The following is a 13,083-nucleotide window of genomic DNA, read 5'->3' on the forward strand; positions in this document are numbered from 1 at the left end:
CTCCTAAATACTTTTATGAGTAAAAGCTAGGTGAGCTGAGTGCTGAAATCTTTAAGAATGGTGTATGCTAATTTGTTTAAATATCAGTGAGATAGGCACAAATGGACTTCTGGATAGCCACTTTGCACAATGGGACTGCTTCTTGTCTTCCCATATCCCCCATGTCCTTCAAAATCAGATCTGAAGAGTTGGGGAGTAGGCAAATGTGTGTGTGATGAAGTCAGAAGGAAATGAAGTCTTGTTACATAAGTGGAAATCCTGTGCATCACTGGATTTCACCCTTAGTTTCCAAATTGAAAGTGGAAGGCACCAAAAGACATCAGGCAGAACTGTGTTTGGAGTTATCCCTATACAAAATCCAAATTGGTGTGTTACCAGCAGTGAGTAAGTATAGTGGGTGAAGGTGTTTGCAGAGCAAATAGCTTGGAAAAGGAACCAAATAGTAGATTTTCTACATATGCTTATAGGTTCTAGTAATAGGCTTTCTTAAAGTTAAGAATGAAGGGAAAGGTGGGAGTAAAATTTTGCAACTTAGTCATGTTGTTTCTTTGTTCACCCTACCCCATTTTTCAAGTAGTGTGTGAAGTGAGATACCGCCCATAATGTGAACTTTCAGCTATTTCACCACTAGTGAGAGTTTTGTATGGGAGAAGCAGAGAAAGAAGCACACATTATTTTTTGTTTCATTCTTTTTCATGGAAGCTAGACAAGACCTTACAACATTTCTCCAGTAATAACAGGACAGGAATTGCCTGACTCCACTCATAAAAGTTAAGTCCATTGCTACCTAGTGACTAAACTCAATACAGCTGCTCTGTGATGTGAAAGACAGATCAGTTAACATCTGCAGCCCTTGGCCTGGTTTGCATGTCATGCTTTATTCTTGGCTACAGCTAATGGTTAGTGACGAAAGAGCTTAACAATCCTGGGCCTGAACAACACATTTGACTGAGCTCAGTGTGGGGTAGGAGGAAGAAAGATTGAGGATAAATGCAGCTGCAAGCTCCTCTCCACAAGTCTACACATTCATGTCCCAGTAAGCCATAGTTTAGCTTACCATGATGTTTGAACCAAGCCATTGCTTATGGCTGAAAGAAAAAGAGTTAATAAGCTTTGTTGTGGGAGCACTGTAGCAGAACTGTGCAATATTTGTAAATTACTTGCTTTGGCTGAGGAGAACTAAGACCATGACTATTTGTTCTGGCCAAATTGGATGCACATTTTACTCCCAAACGTAATGTATTTGGATCAAAACAAACTTTTTCATAAAGAACTCGGGAACTCTCAGAAGTTGCTGACTCATTTGTTAGAAGCCCTTATAAAGTAACTAAAGCACGAGTTTGGGGATTAAAACAAAGCACCTTTTAAGATAGGCCTTTGCCTAGAATCTCAGGCAGTTAATAATGATGTAGGTAATAGAATCTCAAGGTAATAGTGATGACAAGGCCAGAAGAGTTGATTAAAACTCATGTTGGAGAGCAGTAGCACCCAGACACCGATCCAGGGCCTACACAGCCATCCCAATTCAGATGTTAACAAAGAAATAGTTGAGATATCATCAATGTACACTGTGCTCCAGATCTAATCACTTCCTACAGATGTTAAATAGCATTACAGACAAGATATGCAATGCTATCCTCTGGAACGGTTCTGGAAGATAAGACCTCATCTGAAGATCACAGCGTGGTTCACAACCTAAATACACAAAATGAGAACATAAAATACATAATAAAACAAACAAAAGCAAACCAATAACCACACTCCCCAAAACTTTTCCACTTCCTTCTATATCAAACAATTTTACTTAAAACAACTCAGAAAGGCTTACATTCATCACCCGGTGTTTTTTGTCAGTCTTCACTGCAGCCCAGTGAGGTAGGCCGGGCTGACAGATAAGGACAGTCTGAAGACCACCCAATAAATTTATGGCTGAGAAGGATTATAAATCTGGAACTGCCCAGTTTAAGCCCAGATTTCTGGCCTCTTTCTCTGTATTGCTCTTCATCTGAAGATCACATGGCAATTCACAGCATAAGAACAAAAAATACATAGTGGAACAAAAACAAATCGATAAGACACAAACACGTTTAAAAGGCCATAGAACGTTAATCAACCTCCGGACCTCTTGAGGAGGCACACGAAGAAGCGCCTCAGAAGATGATCTTAGGATCCAGGTGGGTTATGGAGAGAGAGAGAGAGGCAATCCTTGAAATATTGTAGCCCTGAGCCGTATAAGGTTTTATCGGTAAAAACCAGCACTTTGAATTGGGCCCGGGAACTAACAACCAGAGCTGTCAAGCCAGGATCGGTGAAATATGCTCAAACCATCCTGCCCCACTAAGCAACTTGGCCATTTGAATTCTGCACCAGCTGAAGTTTCCAAACCACCTTCAGTGATCCAACCAGTCAGTGCCAGTGCCAAGGACAGCTGGACATATAATGGACCCCATTACCTTCAGTAGCTTAGAGCCTCATCAAACCTAAATCCGGCCCTGGATGCAACCTAGAGGTTACCAGAACATCGGGATCACTGGCTAAACTGTCCAGATGAGGACCACCGTGGCCACACGTCATTTACACGTCATTCGCCTTCACCTGTTCGTAGGGGCAAACCTGCCCTACACTTTTCTCATTCACCTTTCTACAGCTAGGGGAAAAAAACCCAGTCCCGAACTTGGCCGGAACAGAAAACGAAGCGGCGCTTGTTTCCGGACGGCGGGGCAGCCAGTGCGCCTGGTCCCCCGCTCCTTTCCCTCTCTGCCTGACTCCCTTCGATGGAAAATGGCGTCCGCGTTGCTTCGGCCTCTGTTTATTGAGGGCTCCCACCGCTTACTCTCTGCCGCGCCGGGACGCGTCGCGCTCCGCCCTCAGCCGCGCCGAGATAAGCAGCGTTGGGTCCGCGCGTATGTGGAGCAGCAGCGGCTGCTCGAGACCCCAAGGCCCCGGTGAGAGAAGAGGGGGGAAGGAGGATGCTTGCTTGCCTGCCTGCCTGCCTGCCTGCCTGCTGGGAGGACGGAGGCTTAGAAAGAGAGGGGTCGAGGGCTGCTCGCCTTTACCGCCCGTCTCCTTCCCTAAGGCAGAGCTTTGACCGTCGGCTAACGAGCGTCCCTCGCCGAATAGGGCTGCTGCCTTCGCTTGCTTCTGAGGTTGAGGAGAAATCAGGAGCCGAAAGGGTTGCTTTGGCAGGATGCGTGTCAGAAACTCTGGAAAGGAAGAAAGGAACGTGGGAATGGGTTTTTTTGCCCCCCCGCCCCCAAAGCAGGCTTTTTCAAACAGCCCCGTCTTATCTCTTTGCCGGGCTTGCAAAGTGACTTCTTTTGAGGAGGTGGGCTGGCGAGAGAGACGGGTTGCCGCGGTCAGTCGTGGAGTATTTATTTTTAGTTATTTTAATTAATTAATTAATTTCATTTTTTTAAAAAAAATTACTGCTTGATTGTAGGGCGGGGTGGGGGTGGGGAGAGAGAGAGAGAAGCCTCAAGGCTGCTTATGCAAAAATAATAATAAGGTTATATTGCTAAAACCTCTGCAGCCATAATTTGAAACATGCAGGAAGTTAAAAAGCACGATAACGTACATTAATATTCATGCATTTTTTTCTAAACCTGTGGATAGGTAAAGGTAAAGGGACCCCTGACCATTAGGTCTAGTCGTGACCGACTCTGGGGTTGCGCGCTCATCTCGCTCTATAGGCTGAGGAAGCTGGCATTTGTTCACAGACAGCTTCCAGGTCATGTGGCCAGCATGACTAAGCCACTTCTGGCGAACCAGAGCAGCACACGGAAATGCCATTTACTTCCCCGCCGGAGCAGTACCTATTTATCTACTTGCACTTTGACGTGCTTTTGAACTGCTAGGTGGGTAGGAGCTGGGACCAAACAATGGGAGCTCACCCTGCTGCGGGGATTCAAACTGCCAACCTTCTGATTGGCAAGCCCCGGGCTCTGTGGTTTAGACCACAGCGCCACCCGCGTCCCTTAAACCTGTGGATAGGCTTGCCAAAATAAGAATGTCTTCAGCAGGCACCAGGGCAAGTTCCAGCCTGATACTGGTTGGTAAAAAAATGGTAGGGAAGGAGGGCTTCCATAGTGTCTGAAATGAGAGGCTCCCCATACGTATAAGAGTGCATGGGTATAACTGGGATTTATTTTAGGGGGGGTGGCTTTATGTGGGAGGGGACTGAGTTATCTGCAACACAATTGGTCAGTTGTCTATTTATTTATTTAGTTGAAGGGGGTCAGCTACCCCCCCAGCTACGCTCATGTAATAGTGTGTACTGTATGTATTTCCTTTGCATCCACAAAGGCTTCAAGGTGGCTCCCACCCCATGACATCAGTTTTTGGGGACCAGAGAACACTTATAATCAGATGCATGGAATATCAGCTTGAGTTGAGATGACAGGTTTTTCAGTCAATCAAAACCATAGCTCATCACAATATTGAATAAAAAAGCCATAAATCATCTCAGTACAAAATGCTATAATGAGGGGATAGGTAAAACTGGAATTGATTATAAAAAGTGACTTAATTGGAAATTTGTAGTCAGCCCTTCAAATGGCATACTTATCAACTGGCTAAGCTGTACTTACTTGCCACAGGTGTTCCAAATTTTAGTTTGTAAGTAACTATTGACCATAGTGAAAAATAGATGGATTTCTCCCATTATGGACTAAAAGTCAATTATTTCCGATAAAGCAATTCATCATTCACTTACATTTTAGCCAGTAGTTAAATACCTGCAGAGGACTCATGCTGAGGATTCAGAGTAAGGATGCAAAGTAGAGCAGAGTGATATAAGGAAAAGGTTAAGAAACACTATACTGTATTGCTTGAGAGTGTTTTTTCATTCTTGATCTGTGGGAAGAGGCATGGTGTCACAGTGAGGCAAGTCCAGCAGTATGACACTGCAAAGGCTTTCAGGATGTTTGACAGGGAGTGCAAAGTAGGCAGGAGTTAAACAAGCCAACCGCATGAAACAAGCCAAGATCTGTTTGATTGTATGTGGGGTGACTTGTCCTTGTTTAATAAACAATGGCTTGATTAACAATAGTTTCACTTTGGCTTAGCAGGATGTGCAAACCAGACCGAAGCATTTGATTTCTACATGAATTTTATGCCTGCCTTTTCGCCACTTTGTTCAACATTAGATAGTTTACCCTTGCATAAATTAATGCACAGTAAATTAAAGCTTATGTAATTAAAGATAGTGGGTGATATTCAACTAAGTCATAATAAGAGTAGAGCCATTGAAATTAAGGGACTGTGGGTAATACCATTCAAAGTTCATCAGATTCTCTCTTCCCAAAATGTTTAAGCTAACAGCAAATAACTTGTCTTATTGGGCATAATGCATTATTAAGCTTTGCATTCTTGCACTCAAGGTTTTCCTGAACTGTCAGAAACGAAACATGGCACAATTGGGAATGTAATATTTGTTTTGTAAAATCTAGTTCAGAATGATCAGCTAGAGTTGGGATGGACAATCTGTGGTTGGACTCCATCAGCCCCAGCTGGCATGACTAATAGTCATGGATAATGAGGGTTGTAATCCAACAACATAGCAGGGCCACAGGTTCTCCATCCCATTCAAATGCCTTTCATTATTGTTTTCTTGCTTTTTGTCATTATTTAGCTCTGAGAAACCTAACTGGGATTACCATGCAGAAATACAGGCTTTTAGCCACCGGTTGCATGAGATGTTTTCATTGGAATTCCTCAAAACTGCATTTGTTAACCGTTGTTATATTAAACAAGAAGAGTCGAGACGCCAAGAACTGGGACTAGACAAAGAAGCAATTGCTCTTAATCTCAAGGATAATAATGAACTTTCTCTGAAGGGTATCTCTTTTTCACGATCTTACCTCACGCGATGCTTGGAAGAAGCCTATCCAAAAATTCCACAAGCTGGCATTGAGGCACTTGTTAACTTTCTTACCAGTGAGGAATTAGTGTCTTATTTGGCCAGAAACCTGTCTCTACAAGACTTCACACTTTGTGCAGAATTTCCTGTGCCACCTAATGTGCTTCAGAAGACTTTCTTTGCTGTAATAGGAGCATTGCTTCAAAGTAGTGGCTCTCAGAGAACAGAAATCTTTGTGAGGGTAAGTTATTGTGCACTATAACATTGTTATGTATAGCGTAATTAATAGTTCTTTGGCACCCATCCAGAACTACAGTGCTCTCTCTGTCATAACACTTAAAGGAATGATAAATTGCATTCTGCTGCCCAAGCATATAGTGTGTAATCTCCTACAACCATCCTCTTAGCTTTAACTCCATGTGTGTGATTGAAGTAGAAACAATGCTGCAAGCAGCTTGTGGCAGGAGTGTTTGTAAATTGTGCCCAAGAAAACCAATGTTGCACCTAGAAAATAGAACCTATATTACATTATATATTGCTGTATTACCCAAGTTGTAGTTGGGAACTGCCCTGAGATCTACAGATCTACAAATTAAATTAATTACAATATTAATAATAATTCAGGTACAGTGACCTCTATGACCCAGTCTTCTTTTGGCATGGTGCTTTCATGCATTCATATCACTCCAACTTACTTTTGAGAATTGGATTATACAAATTACTAACAGGGATTTTTAAATGTATTATTTTTAAAATGTTAAATGAAGCATTAAGGTTTGGAAGAGACAAAGACAAAGACCTGCATACGTACATGTCAGGGAACTGCCATCGGCTCAGGGGCGAGAGGGGAAAAGTCAGATGGATTACAGAGAGCCCCCAAAGATCGTGGGTAGCAGCACCTCCTCAGCAGAGGAGAGTAACCACGCCTCCAGTGGAGAGGAGCTTCAGGGCTCGGAGGAGGCAAGGCGGTGCCAGGACACCTTGCCTGGGCAAAGCAGGGAGGAGAGAGGTCCTCCGTTACCCATGCCCTCCCTGCGCAGTAGGCTTCTGTGCCAAGAGGGGAGGCGCAGACTGGGCATCAAGAAACTACTCTGCTGGGCAAGGTTTAAGGACCACCCCCTCACAGATTATGCCAGTGAATGAGCGAGCCACGGAATAGTGGCGCTCTGCATGGTGAAAGGTTTTTGGCACCAATAACGAGGCTTTACAGCCGACCAGGGAGGCATTTACCTGATTCCTCTCGAGTAACCCCCTGATATCCTTGCAGCACATTTAATACAGACATCTGAAAACTGGAGAGCTCCCACTGCTAATTACAAAGCATGCATATCCAGCTATATTAGTAGAACTTTAATAGTGTTATGACATTGTTTATTAGTCTGCTTACAGCATGCACATGTTTGACTACTGCAATAAATAGGGCTCTGGCCTGAGTTTGGGGCAAGGCACTTCACAAATATGTGGTTGGGTCTTTGTACTGCCTTCAGGGGTCAGAAGGACCACTAGCTTAACTACCTCTGTCCTTTTAGTGGGTGATTTCTGAGAACATGTGATGTAACCAGCAGGCTGTCTTGTATGCTTGATGTCTTTATCTGCATGCAGGCCTGTTGGTGGGAACAGACACCAAATCGTAATGACTAGCTTTCTCTGTCCCCCAAAGAGGGATGCAACATGTTCATCTCAGCTGCATTAATCTACAAGAAACTTTTTCCTATTAATATGCAAATAAAAAAATGTCCTTGATTGTGAAGTGTCTTGAGAGAGGCGTACTTAGTTCATCATAACAGAATGATGTATCAGCAGTTAGCCTTTGCAAGAAATACAGAGCTGTATCCAACAAGGTTCTACTCACTGCAGGCTAGTCATGCATTCATTAATTTTAGTGGATCTACTCAGAATATGACCAACATTGGATACAACCCATGGTCATGTAATCCTTAACAGTTCTGTTTGACTTTAAAGGATTGTATGTTTTTATTTCTTAATATTTATTTTAAAATATTAATCTGTGCTCTGTATTACTCCCAGCCTGTTGGCTATCAAGTTTTTCTGTCTTTGAACCATTAGAATTAACAAGATACATTTATAACCATGGCTCTTTGTAACAATCATTATCAATTAAACATACATACCAGGAATCAAAATGAATTGACATCTGAAATTTCTTCCATTTTTATATTTAGGACTTCTTTATTCCTCAAATGATAGGAAAAGATCTGTTTGAGATGTGGAATGTTATGAACCCAATGGGCTTGCTGCTGGAGGAATTGGCCAAGAGGAATGTGTCTGCTCCAGAACCAAGACTAACTCGACAGTCAGGAGCTAGCACTGTACTGCCCTTGTACTTCGTTGGATTGTATTGGTTAGTAAGACCTGAGATTGGTTTGAATGACCTTACTGGCTGTGTATTATGAGATCATACCAGTCCTGCTTCTAGGCCCACAGGTTGTATGTGTGGATGTTGCATTTGAATCAGTGCATGAAATATATCACAGCCTAAGCCCTGACCATGCAATCAGTGTAATCTGGGAATCAACCATGGCATATTGGTGAGTCAAATGTGATGCCCTCACAAGTAGATCTGCTAGGGCCTGTGATGTGGCATTGGCACTCCTAGCGGGCACTTCTACCCCACTTAGTTGGTAAGATAATCAGAACTGGCTTTTTATCTAGTCACATTTTTTGCTAAGGTGTGAGATGCATCTTATAAAGAAGCTACATGCTTCTGTTAGTTTCCACTCTCCAAAAATGTTAGGTATCAGTGTACCAATAAATCTTGCAGCTTGGCAGTTGTACAAGAAATGTGTGTCAGACTGTTCTGACAGGAGGAGACTTGTCTGGCATTCTTTAGCCTGATTCACTGTTCACTTCCTTGAAATGTCAGTACAGAAAGTATAATGTCAAAATGTTAGGTTGCTGTGAATGCCTCAGATTTAGTCTGATGTATTTTTAATCTTTAAAAGGGAGGAGGAGAGAATTTAATTACATAACCAAGCTTTTGTCTTGACTTTATCTTAGTCCTACTATCGGCTTTGTTATCACTACTGTTTTATAGTTCATTCCTATCTCCTTGTCTTCTCTGAATGCTTGGAGTAATCTTACAAATTCAATTCTTGGTTGTATAAACATGACTGTTGTTTATTTCCTGCCAAGTACTTAACTGGACTTCATTCTGAATTTGTTAGATCTTGTTACTCAGCATGTAAGTTGAGGCTCAGTGAATTAAAATTGCCTGTGAATATTTATCACATGGCCCATAGGGACTTGGACATACAACGAAGGCAGTATTGTTGTTTCCTTCTATACTATCATATATACCGTATTTTTCGCTCTATAGGACGCACTTTTTCCCCTTCAAAAATGAAGGGGAAATGTGTGTGCGTCCTATGGAGCGAAGATGCCATAGCCCCGCGACCCTCTCCCGGCTGGAGAGCCTCTATAGCCAGCCGCGCGTCACCTCTCCAGCCGGGAGAGCGCACGCGGGGCTAAAGAAGCACCCCGCAACCCTCTCCCAGCTGGAGAGGTGACCCGCGGCTATGGCAGGAGCCTCTATAGCCGTGCGTCACCTCTCCAGCCGGGAGAGCGCGCACGGGGCTAAAGAAGCCATAGCCCCGCGACCCTCTCCCAGCTGGAGAAGTGACGCGCGACTATGGCAGCAGCCTCTCTGCTGCGCCTTTCCGCTGCTCCCCACCTGCTCTTTGGGGCTGGTGGTGGGCTTCCCCCCGCCAGCCCCGAAGAGCAGGTCAAAAGGAACCTGAAGCCTCTCCAGGCTTCCAAGGTAGCCGCCTGAATGCACCTTAAACGGCACCTTGTTTTAGAGGGGGGAAACAAGAGGGGGGAAATTCTCCCCCTCTCTGCGCAGCTCCTCCTGCCGCTTCGCTGAAGGGGCGCTGGGCAGAGAGGGGGAGATTTTTTTTTTCCTTGTTCTCCCCCCTCTAAAACAAGGTGCGTCCTATTGTCCGGTGCGTCCTATGGTGTGAAAAATACAGTACATAGTAAATGTTGTTTCTGTGCACTCTGTTTTCCATCATGGTGTTCTGTTGCACCAGAAGCGGTTTAGTCATACTGGCCACATGACCCAGAAAGCTGCCTGTGTACAAACGCCGGCTCCCTTGGCCTGAAAGTGAGATGAGTGCTGCAACCCCATAGTCGCCTTTGACTGGACTTAACCACCCAGGGGTCATTTACCTTATTTACCTTTATCTGTATGCACAGTATTAATTAATTAAGACTTCTCATAAAAGTATTTCCTCTTTTTCAGTGATAAGAAGCTTCTGGCAGAAGGTACTGCTGAAACAATATTAGCAGCTGAAGAAGAGGCTGCACGTGTAGCCCTGCGGAAACTTTATGGGTTTACTGAGAACAGAAAGCCATGGGATTATTCTTCTCCAAAATGGGAGCAGAAAGCAGAAAATGCTATTAGCAGCAATTAGGCAGAAAAGGTCACTTCTTATGTGTGCAAGAATGCTACCTTTTAGAAGAACAAGATTTAATGAGTGAACTATTAAGAAACTAAGATTTTGAAAATGCCAGTTTCCCTTACTGCTAATAAACATGTTTGTGGTACATATTTTTTTCTACTAGTTCATGCATTATGGTGTGCTGAAAGCTCTGTTAGACCTTGTGTTGCATAGGCTCAGAGCAAGTGTGGAGTACTGAGGGAACTCTACAATACAAAATGCTAGTATAATTTAGGCCAACACTGCATTTCAGATTCCCCTATAGCATAAAATTAACTCATAAATATGAGTTATATAACAGCTAGTACTGACTCTGTCTTCTGAACATCTATGTGTCACAACAACTTTCAAAAGTTACCCAGCTGTATATATTTTCTCATATTAGAAGGAAAAAATAAAGGAAGAAAATCTGCTTTTAATTTATTCATGTATCCCAAAGAATCAATATAGTCCATTATCCCAATCTCTAGAGTCATCTATTTCCATTACTTCCAAAACCCATTATGAAAAATATCTGCTAATTTCATCAGGCATGCTTAGCATTAATGGAACTGAGTAAAAAGCTACAACAAACATGTTAACCTTTGCATCCCATTTTTCTTTCCCTTCTACTTAAAATTCCTCTCGGTTGATTAAATCTGTTTGAAAAAAAGAGTAATCAATATGTAGCAATGATTCACATGAGCTACTGTCTTCAGCATTCCTTCATTCCTTTGTACTCTGTTTATTTGAATTCCCATACTTGGAAGAGAATGTATCGGTATCTCTCTTGAAGGGGAAGTAAAACTGAGATTGTGTCATCTTCCTTGATTACTCAGTGAATTCATGACTGTGTATACTTTTATGACCAGGTCCAAGTTCTGCATTCCAGTGGGCAATGCTGGTTTGCAACACATTCTTCAAAAGGCTTCACTCAGTTTCAAACAACGTTCCCTTTTGCTACTTGCCTGTTGTGTGCTTCTGCAAATTTCTACTGGACTATTACTGTGTATGCATCTCACTGGAATGAACAAAAATTGTGCAAGACCAAGCATTCCAATGGAGCATGCAAAAATATATTTGCCACCGTGCTATGCACATAGGGATTTAGAAATGAAAATGACAGCTGATCATAGCTTTCAAAAAACATTAACCCATGCCCAAGCATGCTTTTAGTTCCTGGTTTTTTATTCTGAAAATGGAATGCATTTGTGGCATTAAAACCTTGAATTAGCTTCTTAAAGTGAAAGTAAATGTTAATTCTAAAAGCTGCTATTAGCTATAGAGAGCTTTTAGAGAGCAATTCTACACACCAGTTATGCGCTGGTTTGTGTGTGTGTGGTGGGGTGGGGGGTAGATATGCTGCTGCATGATATGTACATAGCTCAAGGAGATCAGAAAATGCAGAAACTAAAAATGGAATACACCCACCCCCAATCTCATGGAAAACGCTGCCAAAGCCACCAACTGGACTGCTCCACTGGAAGTCCAGCGATCCAATTGAACTCATGACCACAGGGGCGGAATCCCTGCACCACCTCATTCTGCCAACCCCTTCAGGAAGGGGTTCAAATGCCCTTATCTGTTCATAGCCACAGTTTTGTAGTACAGCATTCTTAAGGGAGGGAGACAACTTATCTGAGCAGAATGCCTGCAAAGACCATAAGCAGCCTTCCTGGATGAGGGTTCAAGACACACCCTGGAGGGGTCAGTAGTAAAAAGGAAGGGGCCAGATGAAGGAAGCCAAAGACATAGCAGAAGACAGGAGTTTGAGCCCTGGTATAGGGTAACATGTTCACATTCACATTTCGGATACCTAGCAAAAACTGAATGAATGGGACAGAAGAGCTTGTGGGGCTTGCACATGTCAATGAGCTCTTTCTGCCCCCAGCTCCCACCTCTGGGAACCAATGAGACCAATCCTTCCCTTTCTGTTGCCTGAAAAACAGGGGTGTACCCAGGGGTTGGCGCCAGTAAAGGGTGTGGACCCACAGGAGCACAAAAATTGCAAAAAAATATTCTGGCAAGGATGCAAGGGACCGATGCATCTCCTTGCCAAGGGCACAAGGGAGCCTAGGTAAGCCTCTGCTGATAAGCTAGCTCTACAGGGTAGCATACCAGATGGACTCATTGCTCATCTCACATCAGCCTTTTCTGCCTTGCCCCACACTTAACTGATTTGTACATGGTGATAGCAGCACCCAACCCCCCTGGGTAAAGTCCAAAAGCTCTCGTGTGCTCTGGAGGGAAATCCTTTCCCCTTAGATTCCTCTTGCCAAAATTCCTCCTTGCAATTTCTTAAGGGTGCACAAAATAACAGGAATTTTGCCCAATAGGTAAAATGTCAGGGGAAACCCAGAAGTATGGCAATGCGATGTAAAAAGCAATGGAAACAGCCCAAAAAAGCTCAACAATTCTGGGATCTTCCTAAAGAGAGCTCAACAACTTTGTGGGTTGTCAGGAATTTTTACTTTTTGAAAATTGCAACCCTAGCCACAGTATGCTGTGCTCGCCGTCAGTCTGAGTAGACAATGCCCTGATGGACCAGTGCTCTTACTTGGAGAAGCACTTAGGCCACCGTCCAACAACAGTGAACGTGGATAGCACTGCTTAGGGCACTGCTTTGATCCGCATACTGATTAACTCTGTTGGATCGGGGCCAGTGGATTTAAAGAGCTGCCTTGTAGTGGTTTGCTCGCATAGAACACACCCTCGCTGTGCGTGGGTGCAACACACACACACACACCCTTTCTCTCACACACTTTACCTTACCAGCGAAATAGCGGG

At 43.4% G+C, this 13,083-nt stretch overlaps 1 protein-coding gene and 1 long non-coding RNA gene across 2 annotated transcripts; one reads left to right on the top strand and one right to left on the bottom strand.

The window, feature by feature from the left end:
• Positions 1-859: 859 nt before the first annotated feature.
• LOC309341828 lies at positions 860-2,591 on the bottom strand. Its single transcript, XR_014156572.1, has 2 exons — positions 2,454-2,591; positions 860-1,695 (listed from the first exon to the last, which is right to left on the bottom strand). It is a non-coding gene; the product is annotated as an uncharacterized lncRNA (long non-coding RNA).
• MRPL44 (mitochondrial ribosomal protein L44) lies at positions 2,502-10,427 on the top strand. Its single transcript, XM_081861615.1, has 4 exons — positions 2,502-2,945; positions 5,630-6,098; positions 8,041-8,219; positions 10,119-10,427. Exons 1-4 carry the CDS (start codon positions 2,548-2,550, stop codon positions 10,288-10,290), a joined length of 1,218 nt encoding a protein of 405 aa, XP_081717741.1. The 5' UTR covers positions 2,502-2,547; the 3' UTR covers positions 10,291-10,427.
• Positions 10,428-13,083: the final 2,656 nt, after the last annotated feature.

This window comes from Podarcis erhardii (genome assembly GCF_964252035.2).
Source record: "Podarcis erhardii genome assembly, chromosome: 5".
Classification (NCBI taxonomy): domain Eukaryota; kingdom Metazoa; phylum Chordata; class Lepidosauria; order Squamata; family Lacertidae; genus Podarcis; species Podarcis erhardii.

Coding starts and splice junctions, on each gene's coding strand:
- MRPL44 (XM_081861615.1), top strand. CDS start 2,548: ATGAGGACCACCGTGGCCACACGTCATTTACACGTCATTCGCCTTCAC. Junction 2,946..5,629: donor CTCGAGACCCCAAGGCCCCG/GTGAGAGAAGAG, acceptor GTCATTATTTAG/CTCTGAGAAACCTAACTGGG. Junction 6,099..8,040: donor GAACAGAAATCTTTGTGAGG/GTAAGTTATTGT, acceptor TTTTATATTTAG/GACTTCTTTATTCCTCAAAT.